Below are 14,885 nucleotides of genomic sequence, written 5' to 3'. Positions count from 1 at the left end.
ATTATAAAATTTGCTGGTCATTTCATAAAAAAAAGCACATAGTTAAACTTTCCACTTCCGCGGCCCGGTTTATTTTTCATATTATTTTTTGAGTAAATATCACTTTAAACTTTAAATTATTTTTGCATTATTAATTATATCATGAATTATCAAAAATAATTTTTTAAACTTAAACTGTCAATTTTATATCAATTGTAGTACCATTCGTCCATTTTTTTAGCTTAAAAAATTTGATGTGACTCATCACCGGATGCCACAATGTATTTAAAATTATTCATTTTTTGACCTACATTATATAAAATTAGGTTATTATATGCATTATTAATTAAAAATCCAAACGATAAAAAATGAATAAATGGTACAATAGATACAAAAATTATAGTTCAGAGTTAAAAAAAAATTATTTTCATTAGTTTAAAATATAATTGATAATGCGAATATAGTTTGAGATTTAAAGCGATATTTACCTTTTTTTCATTTTTTTCATTTTGGGGATTAATTACTCTCTCTTTCCATATAGACGGTCTAATATATTTGGCTATAATATTTTTTCAATAAGGTATCAAAATTATATCCTTTTCCAAATTTTGCATATTGGCTTTAGATATCTCTGCTTAGGATCTTTTTAAACATATTAATTTTAAAGATCTCCAACCGTATAGATCCATTACATGTACTAAAATCTTCACTTGGGCCTCATAAATCATAATATTATATTTATTAGAGTTTTGAGCACAAAAATTAAGAAAACTTACTTTTTAATAAAAAAGCGGTAGTAAAGTGGTGTGGTCCACATCAATTAAGTACAATCCTAAACCCTAAACCCTAAACCCTAAACCCCAAAAAGAAAAATGAGCATATTGAAGTGGGACATCATAAAAAGGAAAATGAGTCTATTGGAGTGAGACGGAGGGAGTAATATATAATAAATTAGATTTGTAATTTTGTATCTGTTATAATTATATATTTAATTATTTTTAATCAATGATTTATTATCTCACAATTTTACCCCTATATATATTCTCTTTCTTTAATAATTAAAGATGTATTGTGTCCTAAAATAATTTTTAAAATAGTGAAGATAGATTTTGTCCTAAAATAGTTTCATATTTATCAATGTAATGATATTTAATAATTTTTAAATTTTAATTTATACTAATATAATTTATTATATTGTAGATTTCGAGCATTTATTTTAATTATACTTTAGAACTTCCATAACACCATTAAATTAAATTAAGTAGACGTGCATATTTCTATCCAATATTGTGCATATTTGTTGTTTATGTTTATGCATTTCAATTATATGTATAATTTTGACGGCAGCCGTAGAAAAAAAATTGATATAAAAAAATAAAAATAAAATTATATATATATATATATATATATATATATATATAGAAATTTTTATTTCTATTTTACCCTTGTGCGTATTTTGCCTTGTAAGTCTTTGAAAGACATCTACCACGTGTCACGTTTCTAGCGCGCCGCATAAATACATTGTGTGATCCATATTTTGGATCTATATGCTATGATAAGGGGGTGGATCTACATGATCCGCTCCCTATATATATATATATATAGATCCCATGCCTCCCATAATACCGTGGATCCTCATATTAACTGTTTCAGATTAAAAAAATTCAACCCTAATTTATAGGTTTGTCAGTCTATTAGGATCAATTCACATGTTTCGAACTAAATTGATATATTTCCAACTTTTTTTTATGGAGTCTTTTCTTCATTAACTAAATAAACAACTAAGTTTTCTTAAAACCCATGCTAACCTCCCTTGGGACCTCTTTTTGTGGACGGAAAAAGTATATAATTATATGATGAAATGAAAAATTATTTATAAATATAAAGTAGATTTCATTTAAAGTTTAAATCATGAAAAAATTAATATTATAAATTTATCACCTTTTTAAATAAATATCGCAAAAATCTATGATAAATTAAGTTTCACATATTTATACTCCTTCCGTCCACAAAAAAAATAGTTATTTTTTGTTATCACAAAATCTCCTGTACACCCGGATTAACCCGTACCCATATTCTGACCCGCATGCTAATCCAAACCTGCATCCTGACTCAAATCGTGTAAATGACACTATTCAGTTATACAAATGGCACTGCTTATAATTGACACTATTTATAAATGACACCGTAACATTTTAAAATGTTATAGTGTCATTATCAATCTTATAGTGTTATTTACAATTTTATAGTGTCAATTACATAAAGTGTCATTTATGTTTCTGAATAGTGTCAATTATACATAGTGTCATTTACAAGTTATGCATCATTTATATTTCTGAATAGTGTCAATTATACATAGTGTCATTTACAATGTTATAATGTCATTTATACGTAGTGTCATTTGTATAATAAAATAGTGTTAATTATAGATAGTGTCATTTGTATAATTGAATAGTGTCATTTACACGATTTGAGTTAAGATGCAGATTTGAATCAGAATGCAGGTCAGGATCTTGGTACGGGTCAACCTGAGTGTACTCTAGACCACCTCTTTTGTTATTAGGAAACATTCAATAAAATTAATCTTAAAAAAAAACTTTTTATTACATGTTGTAGTACTCTTTTTTTTCATTTACAATAAACTTTCTATCAACGTTATTTTTCAAGTGAAATCCTTTCTCCAATTACAATAAATTAATCATTTTTATTAAAATAGATACATCCTATTAAAAACTCATGGAATGAGGTCGTGTCGTGTGTGTCATGAGGCAGCGGCGTCAAAGAGAGGCTTGCTATTTTTTACAATTTGGAACAGCGAAGAGTAGGGATGGCAGTGGATCTTGGACCCGGTCCAGATCCGTGGATCCAGATCCGTTTTTACGGATCTGGATCTCAATTTTTTGGACCCGACGGATCTGGATCTGGATCTGGATCTCAGTTTTGAAAACGGATCTGGATCTGGATCTTGAAAATTTAGATCCGGATCCGGCCCAGATCCGACCCGTGGATCCGTTTTATTTTATATATATTTTTTATATTTTATATTTAGTTTACTAATAATATTAACTAAATTAAAAATAATAAATAAATTACATTTAAAAGAATAAAAACTAAAAGTAATTAGATAAAAGTATTTTGTGTTATATTTTTCATGATGAAAATTAAATGTTGTTGATTTTGTGAAATTTTTTTAATTTAATTTAAAAATAGTAGATCCATGGATCTGGACCCGTGGACCCGCGGATCTGACGGATCTGGATCTGGATCCAAAATTTTCAGATCCACGGATCTGGATCTGGATCTGGATCTAGTCTATGAAAACGGATCTGGATCTGGTATTGGCCAGACCCGGTCCAGATCCGGCCCGTTGCCATCCCTAGCGAAGAGAGACTTTCTTGTGAGTGAAGTGTGTGGGGACACGAATCACAAAAACCCAAAAAATATTTTGTCAACAATAATTATAAAACCCCTGTGTTTTATTTATGCATAAACCTCACCTATATATAAGTAGCCAATATTCAACGAGCGCACAGCACAGGCACAGAGGCACGTCATCCAACCCCAAAAAAATTAAATAAAAACCTTCCAAATTTGCTTGCAGACATACAATGGCGGATGCATATGGCAACACTAGAGGCGGTGGCCTGCTGAGGGTTTCAATGTGCGGCGGCGCCGACGCCGACGCTCAAGCACGTGAGATTGAACAGCTCTCGCGCGAAGGCAGCCAATACAGCCTCTCCACTGGGATTCTTCCCTCACTTGGCGCCAGAAGTAATCGCAGAGTTAGGCTTCGTCCTTACATCGTCTCACCTTACGATCGCCGCTACAGGTTTCTTCATTTTTTTTATTGGAATATCGTTTTATTTGTTTTTTTTTTAAATTTTAAATTTGTGTTTTTGAGAGTTTTGTACTGATTTGCATGTCTCTCTCACGTTGCTGTGTCATTGTTCGAGCGCTGAGGGTCTTTTAATGAATTTAAGTTCGTGCTTTTTTGTTTGTCTAATTGAGAAGATGGTAAGAGCGCTAGATTTGCAGATTGCCATAATTTTGTATACAGCAGTTATTAGTTCATTCTTTATTTTGGCCTTTTCTGCACCCCTCTCTATCTCTCTTGATTAATGGTGGTGGTAAAATGTACTTAAAGATCAACCATTTCGGCATTGTTGGCACCTTTTAGCCTTACCAGTGAGCTCTTTTACACCGCAATACAAAAATCTATGGAGAACCATAAAAATACTTTCAAATTTCTTGTCAAAAAAGCTGACTAGATCTATCTGTGTTGGTTCAAATATTCTCAACTTTTCGAATTGACTATGAGAAAACTATATAATTTGGATGCCCTTTTTTGGGTGTTGTTACTACCTTGCTTCGAAATATTTTCTGATAGCTTTTTAAAGACAGGAATAGGGCCTCTGCCCTTTTTGACATGGTTGGTAGGGAACATGGCCTCTTTTCAATATGGAAATTTCATTTGCTTTATGCTTTCTTGTGTTCATTTGGTTCATATTGTTAATGCAATTATATATGTCACTGCTGCAATCTTTTTTTTTTTTTTTTTTTGTGTGCTGCTAAAATCACCTCAGGTTGAATTGAATTTTGCAGAGCATGGCAAAACTTTCTTGTTGTGTTGGTTGTTTATACTGCTTGGGTGTCTCCATTCGAATTCGGGTTTCTTGATACGCCGGCAAAGCCTCTCTCCGTCACGGACAATATTGTCAACGGATTTTTCTTTATTGACATTGTCCTTACATTCTTTGTAGCTTATCTGGATAGAAGCACATATCTTCTTGTTGATAACCGGAAGAGGATTGCTAAGAAATATATATTTTCGTGGTTCCTGTTAGATGCCATATCTACGATCCCATCTGAGCTTGCTCGGAAGATACTGCCCAAACCATTACGAACTTATGGAGTATTCAATATGCTTCGTCTCTGGCGTCTTAGAAGAGTTGGCGCCTTATTTGCACGGTAGCATTCTCTCATAAGGCACATTGTTTGTATTCCCAAGTTTAGTGAAGCAATATGCTCTTTTTACCCATATGTCTTTCTTCAAAGCAGATTGGAGAAAGATAAGAACTTCAACTACTTTTGGGTTAGGTGTGCCAAGCTCGTCTGTGTAAGTTAAATCTCAAGCAGTCAAGCCTTTCGAAAACTGTGGTGAAATATTGTTTTCATTCTATTGAATTTTGCTTTTCTTGCGTGTAGGTAACTCTGTTTGCAGTTCATTGTGCTGGTTGCTTCTATTATCTACTTGCTGCCCATTACCCTAATCCAGATAAGACTTGGATTGGAGCAGCCATAGAGAATTTCCATGATACAAGCATATGGCTGCGCTACGTGACTTCAATTTATTGGTCCATTACAACTCTGACAACTGTTGGCTATGGAGATTTGCATGCTGAAAACACAAGGGAGATGATATTCGATATCTTTTACATGCTTTTCAACTTGGGGCTAACGGCATACTTGATCGGAAATATGACAAATTTGGTGGTCCATGGGACTAGTAAAACCCGACAATTTGTGAGTAACTTCTGATACTGTGTGTTTGAAAAATTATTGTGTGGTCCGACATGCCTCAAATTTATTGGTTTGTTGTATATCTGTTATGTGGTGTCCAACATTAGAGAGATACAATTCAAGCAGCTTCAAGTTTTGCACAAAGGAATCAATTGCCTGCTCGCCTTCAAGACCAGATGCTTTCACATTTGTGCTTAAAGTTCCGAACTGACTCTGAGGGGCTTCAGCAGCAAGAGACTCTTGATTCTCTTCCGAAAGCCATTCGATCAAGTATTTCCCACTTCCTTTTCTACGCTCTAGTAGAAAAGGCATACTTGTTTCGTGGAGTGTCCAATGATTTACTCTTCCAGCTGGTAATTTCCTCCAACTATATTGCAATTTTCTTCTTGTTGCTATACACTAAACTTTCCACATTCTCATTTATTGTACCCTTTTGTATGAAAAGGTATCTGAGATGAAGGCCGAGTATTTCCCTCCCAAAGAAGACGTGATCCTGCAGAACGAAGCTCCAACTGACTTTTATATCCTTGTCACAGGGGCAGTGGTAAAGTTTGACCTTAAAACCTTCACTTATTCCCCTCTAATGTATTTGTGTGCTGTATAATTATGCTACAATGAGGACTAATTTCTCAACTGTCTGATAGCGTTAGATCAGCTGCAGTCTGCAGATTTAGGATTATCTTTATTATATTAGTTTTTGTTAGTTCATAGTTATCTTTTATTTTTTCGCAGTAGTTCAATTATTTAGGGTTAAGTTTTTAGGTCAAGACTCATGGGCTCCAAGTTAATTAATTGGGCCTCAAGTCATTATAGTTCTTTACGATTTAGGGTTAATTATCTTGGGATCATTGTTTAGGGACAACAATAGCTGTAGGGCAGAGATATTTTTCTCTGAGGGCCTCGCAGGAGGAGTTTTATATATTGTATTTTTATTTTCTTTCTTATTTCTTCATCTTCATACGCCTTTACTCTATCAAATTGGTCCGAGCTGCCGGATCGAAAGATGACGATGACGAGAGACCAACAACGCATGGAGCAGATAGAGAAGGCACTGGAGGAACTTCGCGCTGCCCAGTCTGCAGCGGCGGCGAAGCAAGCATCGTCAGATTCTAAACTTGACGCCATTCTCGCCCAGTTGAAATCCTTTGATCACTTTGATCGGGGCCCCGATCCCTCGCTGTCGGAGTCAGAATGTTCCCCCACTCCGATGTTGCAGAAGATGGAGATGCCCAGTTTCGACGGATCTGATGCTCGTGCATGGCTTGCACGTGCAGAGCAGTATTTCTTGGTGCACCAGACACCTGCGGCGAAGAAGGTGGAGTTCGCCGTGATAGCCTTGTCAGGGTCATCGATGTCTTGGTATCAATTGCTGATAAGGAGAATACCTAATCCCGATTGGGTAACTTTTCGTCAGGAGTTGCTGATTCGATATGGCGATGAGTCCGCAATTAACGGCTATGAAGCCTTGCTTGCAGTCAAGCAAACAGGTTCTCTCGAGGAATATATCGCCGCTTTTGAGAATAGGGTTTCACAAATTCCTGATTTCTCGGATGCGCATTACTTGGGATTTTTCTTGGGTGGGTTGAAGAAGCATCTGCGAGCCCAGATTCAAGATAGTGTAATTTTCAGCTATTCAGCCGCTTTACAGGCTGCTCGAAAGATAGACCATGCAACATCGCCAGCCCCACCAGCGACGAACACATCGTCGGTTGTCTCCCACACGTCGTCCGCTTCCCCGGCTGCCTCCCTCACTTCGTCTGCCCCTCCCCGCAATTTTCGCAACATCTCCAATGAGGAGTACATGAAACACCGTGCAGCTGGCACTTGTTTTCGCTGCGGCCTGAAATATGGGCCATTGCATCGCTGCCCACCTAAAACACTACAGGTTTTAATCGGTGACATGGAAGATGACCCGGGCAGGGACCTAGAGAATTATGAGGATACCGGGCTGAAGGAGGAAGTCCCATGGGACCATATGAATCAGCAACCGCCTTGAGGACAAGGCTGTTTCGACAGGCGGGCAATTGATAGCGTTAGATCAGCTGCAGTCTGCAGATTTAGGATTATCTTTATTATATTAGTTTTTGTTAGTTCATAGTTATCTTTTATTTTTTCGCAGTAGTTCAATTATTTAGGGTTAAGTTTTTAGGTCAAGACTCATGGGCTCCAAGTTAATTAATTGGGCCTCAAGTCATTATAGTTCTTTACGATTTAGGGTTAATTATCTTGGGATCATTGTTTAGGGACAGCAATAGCTGTAGGGCAGAGATATTTTTCTCTGAGGGCCTCGCAGGAGGAGTTTTATATATTGTATTTTTATTTTCTTTCTTATTTCTTCATCTTCATACGCCTTTACTCTATCACTGTCCTCTGTTTGTACTGATGTCAAATTGCATAAATTTCTTGCAGGATTTATTGGTCCTTAAAAATGGAGTAGAACAGGCAAGTCTGATTTGAATTGGTCATAAAGATGTTTTATGCAGAAAACTGGACTAAAAGTTCAACAATTTTTTCAGGTGGTTGGAGAGGCCAAAAATGGTGAGCTATGTGGAGAGATTGGTGTCCTTTGTTATAGGCCTCAACTGTTCACAGTGCGTACAAAAAGATTATGCCAGCTATTGCGTCTTAACCGCACCACATTTCTGAACATTATTCAGGCAAATGTTGGAGATGGGACAATAATCATGAATAACCTTCTGCAGGTCTATTTCGTTGCCCTATACAATAATCCTATGATTCTTTCACTGTATTTTTAACTTCCAGATTACTGATTAAGGCTCAAATAAGTTTTGGAGAACACTGATAAATTGATTTTCCTGATGTCAGCATTTGAAGCAATTGAAGGACCCGATAATGGAGGGAGTTCTTGTAGAGACTGAGAACATGCTTGCTCGAGGAAGATTGGATCTACCTCTCACACTGTGTTTTGCAGCACTTAGGGGAGACGACTTGCTATTGCATCATCTGCTGAAGAGGGGTCTTGATCCAAATGAATCCGATAATAACGGGAGAACAGCTCTGGTGAGTACATCTCTGCTAATGCTAATACACTTTTAGTAAAGAGGTCAATCTTCATATTTTTTCTCAATTTAATTGTCTTTGTTGATATATTTATTCAGCATATAGCAGCAGCACAAGGAAATGAGAACTGTGTGCTTCTTTTGCTGGATTTTGGGGCAGATGTCAACAGTAGAGGTCCGTTATACTTAAATAACAATACTTTTCCCGAAGCTACATTATAATTTGGTTCAAGTTAGAATTCTGTTTTGCATGTGGTAGGTTAGCCTTGAAAGCTTTTTATGCTGGCCAAATTTAAACCCATAATTCTTCTTTGCTGTCATATACGGACTATTTCAGCTACAGTCATCGGACAGATGTGATTTAGTGTGTGTCATTGTTATTAGGGTACTGGGACTATAACTTCTATCTGATGACTAATGTGGAATGATAAATAATGATAGGTTAATGAAAATTTGACATATGTATAACTCCTATATGGCCATTGGTTGCTTCAAGAGCTAGGGTTGCATTAACTGGTCCATTCTATTATCAGGTTGAGTTGACTTCAAGATTCACTCTCCTATCCTCCATGATGTGTTCTATAACCAACTTCTGTAGATCACTAGAAATTGTTTATATTTAGACATTCATGTCACTTTATCAAGGCATGTATTCTTGCGTGATACAAGTTGTCATATAGCCAATAGGGCTTAAAATAAAAGAATTGACCGACTCTATGATGTCAATGATAATGCTTTTGTATGAATTCACTTGCTGTTTTCAAATCTTATCTTCATTTGTTTATTTTCTTAATGATTTATTGATATCAACATCTTGCTAAAATTAAAACTGCCATCATTTTCATCATTCAACTAAATTCACAGAAATATATTAGGTCCGTCTAGCCTTAGATTTCTAGTTATATGTTTACTGTAATTTTCATATCTTTATCTGATAAGAAACATGTTTTGTTTAATTGTTAACGGTATGACATCCCGACACATTTCTGTTTCTTAGTAATTGTAGCGATCGGATAGTTGGCAGCAGTATGGAGGTATAGTTGTCTGAGAGATCTGGATCACTCTTGGGTCCCTTTACTTATAAAGCACATTTATTATTTTTAATAAACAATTCCTTTTTATATGAATAGAATAATGCTAAACCAGTTATGGCCGGTAATGGTCAGAGATACTTATTTATTCCCCATTTAATCTCACATAATTTGACTTTCAGAAGTCAACTTCATGATTAAAGAACCACATGACTATCTGTAATCTTGCCTCATTAGGTGCATTGATATCATCATCAGCTGACTTTACTTTAAATGGACTATTTTCTTGCTGGATATATTTTAGAAAGTCAAAAGTGTATTAGTTGACTCGCCCCACGAATCCCTGGGACAGACTGATAGTGCATGTTCAGTAATATTTTTCTTTTTAATTATTATTCTTTAGTTTTTATTGTACTTTTTTACTGGTTTCTGTACCTAAAAAAGTAGTTGTTTGGCTGAACTTGCAGATTCAGAGGGAAGTATACCACTATGGGAGGCCATGCTTGGCATGCACAAGCAAGTTGTAAAGCTATTATCGGATAACGGTGCTACAATAAGCACCGGCGATGTTGGTCTGTTTGCTTGCACTGGTGCTGAACAAAATAATCTGGATTTGCTCAAGGAAATTGTTCGTCGTGGAGGGGATATCACTCGACCAAAGAGCAATGGGTGTACGGCTCTTCACGTTGCAGTTTGTGAAGGCAACATCGAAATGGTCAGATTCCTCCTTGACCAAGGTGCTGATGTATACAAGGGGGATGAAAATGGCTGGACAGCACGGGATCTTGCTGAGCAGCAAGGCCACGATGAGATTAAGGAGCTCTTTGATTCTTACAAAGGGGCAAAGACTGAAGAACCTGCTGTCACAATCCCCGAGGGGCGCCACGGAGTTCGTTTCTTGGAAAAATTTAGAAGTGAACCAACTATTTCACCTGTTAACCAGGACTCCTCATTTCCAGCACCCGATGCATCGTGGGGAAGGTCACGTCCTAGGCGTAGGACCAGTAATTTCTACAATTCTCTGTTTGGAATAATGTCGGCAGCACAACTGGGAGATGACAGCTCACATGTGCCTGTAGACAACAATGCTACAGGTGCTGCACCGGCAGTTAGAAGAACTTATGCTGCCAGAGTGACTGTGAGCTGCCCCGAGAAAGGGGATCTAGCAGGAAAGCTCGTCCTACTTCCGCAAAGCTTTCAAGAACTACTTGAAATTGGGGCACAGAAGTATGGATTCGTTCCTGCAAAAATTTTGAGCAAAGATGGTGCTACAATTGATGATATACAGCTGATCAGAGATGGTGATCAATTAGTGTTTGTGAGTGATGATAGGAACTATGAAACTGATTGATGTTTGCTTCCATTGACTGCAAAGTGGTCACTTGTTTCCTTAAATCCCTCATGTTATCCACTACCATTTCTTTTGACTGGCAATGTAAATTAGACCCCAGCTTATATATATACCATCAATAAAATTTTCAGTGTCCACAAGTTGAAATGAAGACATGTGTGTAACAATTGTCCCTTTAAACAACATTGGACTATTCTAGTGAAAATGCTCATATGCTCAAGGCATGTATGCTTCCAAACTAGATCAACGTTACAAGAAAAAAGGATAGGGGATTCTCACAGATTTAGTTGCATATATATGTTGTCTTTGGAGCCTATGCAGATGAAGAACGCCTCACCAAGGCAAATGGGGCGTATCTTAACCATCAGCTAAGAGGGAAGAACTCCAGTTTGTCGATCTTCTATGGTTTCCCAGTCCACGGCTTCAGTGCTCTTTCATCAACATAATCTGGTATGTAGAAGAGATTGTCTTTATCTTTATCTTTATCTTCTTTTTGTTTGTTCCTGCTGAGCATTATGTAGTTAAACACAAACCTAGTTTAGGGTATGTTCTAATATAGCAGTTCACTAAACCCATACCATGGTTCCTTTTGTCTGGTGAGAAGAACTAGTACTCCGAAGCCTACAATCACTGCAACTTTTATTACCTGAGAAGTAAACAAACAGATTGACATGTCACCCTGCTGAAGTTTCATGACGACAGAAGGAAAATATGCTGCCTAGGAGTTTAAAAGCTTAACAAAAATCAAGGTTTGTAATTTACCTGCCCAATTAGTCCATTAGATGAGTCATTTGGAGAGCCAGCAGATCCTGATTCTGGCTGGTGATCAAGTCTTTTCAGTTTCTTTCCCATCTTACGTTCTTTTTCATGCCTTGAATTCTGCAGATAAAATATGTATAAACGAATCCTATGTTTCAAACACAAAAATGTTGTCATAGCTCATCAGCTGAGACTGTCTAGATACCGTTTTGAGTAACCAAAAACTGCAACTTAGATGATTAATGTTTTTAGTCTTATTAAATTGAATTGAATGATCAATTATATTAATACCAGATTCTATTTATCTAATCAGTTCTCAGAAGCATCTCATTCAGTCAAAAATCTTACAGAAATTATACCTTTTGATTCTCTGAAGAAATGATGTTTGCTTGATGGGTTTTGGTTTCGTTGTTGTAATGCCCTACTATTTTCATGTCCTGCTCACCTGCAGTTGTGATACACAAACGACTCGTGTTATCTGGAAATATCCACATACCAGAGGCTTGAGCCGAATCGTATTCTTCTTTATAGTATTCTAGTGTTCTTTGTTTCAGGTTTGAAACCACTTGAGCGTTAATCACGGTTGAGCTCTTCAAGCTGGTTCCTCTTCCTCTCCCACTTGCTTCTGCAGCTGAAGATTCGGAAGATTTCAGCAATCTTGAAGAAATCTCAGGTTGAGATCGTTCCTCACTCATTCTTCCAGAACTAGTTGCTGTTTCTGAAGCTATTTTCCTCCTTATATCAAGTGATGATTTTTCACCTTCCTCTACTTCTATGCTTGAAGATGCTCTCGACATGTACTCTGCATATGGATTATCACTCGACTCTGACAAGGTAGGTGTTACAGTTGAAGGCAACTCCTTTTTCACCTGAGGTGGTTCACATTCGCTCGAAACTTTACTAGCTCTTTCACTGACCGCAGTTGGCAGTGTGTGCAAGTTTTTCAGGTGGTGATCCTTAAAATCAGTCGAAGTTTTATCAGCAGTGGAGGAGACACTCTTTGTTGGCCGGTCTTCTAAGAACCCTTCCTTACTAGATCTGTTTAAGTGAGACGGCACAGATGCTGCTCTCTTCATGGATTTCACTCCCTGCTTGAAGTCCAATGGTAAAAATTCCTTTTTATGGTAACCAGACAAAAAAAGAAAAGTAAACAATTTGGAAAACCACAAATTGACTGAACTAAATTAAACTACCTGAATTTGGCTAGTTTCAAAGGCACTAATCATTTTTCTCACATTGCTGGGAGTTTTCCCCACAGGGCCTTGTTTCTGAGGCTTCCGAACAAGATGATCATCCTGCAACGTGGAGGCAACGAGACTGCTCATCTCCGACGAGGGCCCATCCCCATTGTCCGATCCTACACCAGCAAGTCGTGGAGTTTGAATTCCCACATCCGCTACTCGAGCAGATTCTACGTCGATTTTATGTTCAACATGAGAAGATGGAGGAGCATCTTGAATTCCATCTGTAGCATTCTAAAACAGGTAACTTATGATTGTTAGGTCAAACAAAGAAATATCTTCTGCATGATTATTTTTCATGACAAAATGGGAATCAGCAGTGCACAACTATAACTCCTTAACTGGGATTCCACTATCAACGACGGCCCCTCCACCCATCCGGTGACTAGACAGTGAGGCAGCAGAGGAAGCAGCAGAGGCCGGAGACGAACCAGCTCGAGAGGCTTCAACTTCTGGGCTAGTTAGATCTATTTCAACAAACCCTTTTGTGGAAGCTTAAGACGTGCATCAATGATACCATCACTAAAGTTCTCTCTTATGAGAAAGGTGACTAACACTAAAACTAGAATGCCATAACTATACAATAAATTCCCTATTTAAACTACTCTTATGAGCAACAGTGAGTTCTAACCTGAGACTTTCTGCCCATCTTTCATGGATGTCTCTGCAGATTCAGCCGTCGAGGTAAAATATTCCAAAAATCGAAGTTTGATGTTTGGATTTGTTTCGAGTTTCTTTTTCATCGCAGATTCTCTCTGCAAAGCATACCAGGAGTTCAATGCAGATTCAAATCCTTAAAGATGTCATGATTCTCACAAGCAAGAACATTGCTAATTTGAACCTTAAACCCTAAACCCCAAATCAGGTATGAAACTATGAAATCAGTAAATCATCATAATAATACCATAACACGAATGCGGCTACGATCCTCCTCACTGAGAGTGAAGTGCAGCTTCAAGTGGACATGGCCACCTCCATTGATGAAGAAAACCTCATCCCAAGATCCCTTCTCAATGACTTGCATTGTCCCAATATCTACCACAAATGTAGACCAAAATAGTAAAGAAAAATACAACAAATACGAAGGGCAGAATGCTGTTGGAACAAACCTTGATGAGCAATCTCATTCCCCCCAGCATCAAGAAGAGCAACAACTATGTCTTCACCGATTCTCGTTATGGGGCTGTCAAAATATCATCAATTTCCTATTTACTATGTTACATGAAGTTGACAGTTGACAAGATTGTTGAGATGAAGTTAAAAAAATCAGAATCATTTTACAATGAGAAGTCCCCTTTGTCCCAAGTCTGATACTGCCTCTTCCCCATCGAAACTGGTTAAAAAATTCGAGACGAATGTGATGAATAAAAGAGAGCATTAGAGAAAGAAGAAAACTATTCTACTCAATAACCTTTGAGGGATTTTGCAGAAGGCTTTGGTGAAGATGAGACGCCCTTGAATTCAACAACTGCAACAATATTCAAACAGTGTAGAATCAGAGGTGGTGCCAAAAACACAGAATTATGCAGTTCAACACACCTGTAACATGTATAGTTCCTGGCATTGGAGAGTATTAAGCTCAAGAAATTGAGCCAAATCAGCAAGAAATTGGGAGATGAAATCGAAATAGGATGGGTTGAGAGGGTATGGGTGGATGGGTTTAAACATGATGGGGTCCATAAATTTGTTAACCACCTCAAAAGGGTTGAGCCAAAATCTCTCCTTTTGTCTCACTTCACCTCTTCAAAGGGATTTATTCAACTCTAAATATCTTGTAGCTATTGTATTATTGGATTTGGCTGAAGGCTCAATGTAAACTAGGAAAAATCTAGTTCTTGAACTTGCATGTTATGAGAAATTATTTTCTGCTAAAAAACAAATGTTATGGGAAATTATTTCTCACTTGTGTAGTAGTAACAAAAAAACAATACATGTTTATGTCCAAACCTGACATCAACATAAAAAAAAAAAAAAGATTTAAGAC

At 37.1% G+C, this 14,885-nt stretch overlaps 2 protein-coding genes across 21 annotated transcripts; one reads left to right on the top strand and one right to left on the bottom strand.

Moving 5' to 3' along the window:
* Positions 1 to 3,488: 3,488 nt before the first annotated feature.
* Positions 3,489 to 11,052, top strand: LOC130988448 (potassium channel AKT1). 2 transcript variants are annotated; one of them, XM_057912285.1, is made up of 11 exons: positions 3,489 to 3,808; positions 4,582 to 4,947; positions 5,038 to 5,095; positions 5,185 to 5,502; positions 5,607 to 5,852; positions 5,945 to 6,043; positions 7,909 to 7,941; positions 8,016 to 8,201; positions 8,326 to 8,520; positions 8,619 to 8,694; positions 10,018 to 11,052. In XM_057912285.1, the coding sequence occupies exons 1-11, from the start codon at positions 3,588 to 3,590 to the stop codon at positions 10,899 to 10,901; spliced, it is 2,682 nt and encodes an 893-aa protein (XP_057768268.1). In that variant the 5' UTR covers positions 3,489 to 3,587; the 3' UTR covers positions 10,902 to 11,052. The 2 variants fall into 2 exon arrangements, with proteins under 2 accessions (XP_057768268.1, XP_057768269.1); XM_057912286.1 differs by having other exon boundaries at positions 3,674 to 3,808; positions 4,563 to 4,947.
* Positions 10,979 to 14,827, bottom strand: LOC130988449 (uncharacterized). Of its 19 annotated transcripts, none has more exons than XM_057912288.1 (12): positions 14,441 to 14,827; positions 14,313 to 14,369; positions 14,183 to 14,234; positions 14,011 to 14,084; positions 13,806 to 13,936; positions 13,533 to 13,656; positions 13,244 to 13,395; positions 12,854 to 13,135; positions 12,020 to 12,775; positions 11,664 to 11,780; positions 11,480 to 11,547; positions 10,979 to 11,407 (listed from the first exon to the last, which is right to left on the bottom strand). In XM_057912288.1, the coding sequence occupies exons 1-12, from the start codon at positions 14,463 to 14,465 to the stop codon at positions 11,302 to 11,304; spliced, it is 1,944 nt and encodes a 647-aa protein (XP_057768271.1). In that variant the 5' UTR covers positions 14,466 to 14,827; the 3' UTR covers positions 10,979 to 11,301. The 19 variants fall into 19 exon arrangements, with proteins under 19 accessions (XP_057768271.1, XP_057768273.1, XP_057768276.1 ...); XM_057912290.1 differs by having other exon boundaries at positions 12,020 to 12,751; XM_057912293.1 differs by having other exon boundaries at positions 13,244 to 13,368.
* Positions 14,828 to 14,885: the final 58 nt, after the last annotated feature.

This window comes from Salvia miltiorrhiza, chromosome 6, assembly GCF_028751815.1.
Source record: "Salvia miltiorrhiza cultivar Shanhuang (shh) chromosome 6, IMPLAD_Smil_shh, whole genome shotgun sequence".
Classification (NCBI taxonomy): domain Eukaryota; kingdom Viridiplantae; phylum Streptophyta; class Magnoliopsida; order Lamiales; family Lamiaceae; genus Salvia; species Salvia miltiorrhiza.
This window is presented reverse-complemented; position numbering and strand designations above follow the sequence as displayed.

Bases quoted from the DNA above. Each gene is read 5' to 3' on its own strand.
- LOC130988448 (XM_057912285.1), top strand. From the start codon at position 3,588: ATGGCGGATGCATATGGCAACACTAGAGGCGGTGGCCTGCTGAGGGTT. The intron at 7,942-8,015 runs GCAAGTCTGATT...CAATTTTTTCAG, and splicing joins TTAAAAATGGAGTAGAACAG to GTGGTTGGAGAGGCCAAAAA. The intron at 8,202-8,325 runs GTCTATTTCGTT...TCCTGATGTCAG, and splicing joins TCATGAATAACCTTCTGCAG to CATTTGAAGCAATTGAAGGA.
- LOC130988449 (XM_057912288.1), bottom strand. From the start codon at position 14,465: ATGCCAGGAACTATACATGTTACAG. The intron at 14,370-14,440 runs GTGTGTTGAACT...ATATTGTTGCAG, and splicing joins AGGAACTATACATGTTACAG to TTGTTGAATTCAAGGGCGTC. The intron at 13,396-13,532 runs GTTAGAACTCAC...GCACGTCTTAAG, and splicing joins AGATGGGCAGAAAGTCTCAG to CTTCCACAAAAGGGTTTGTT.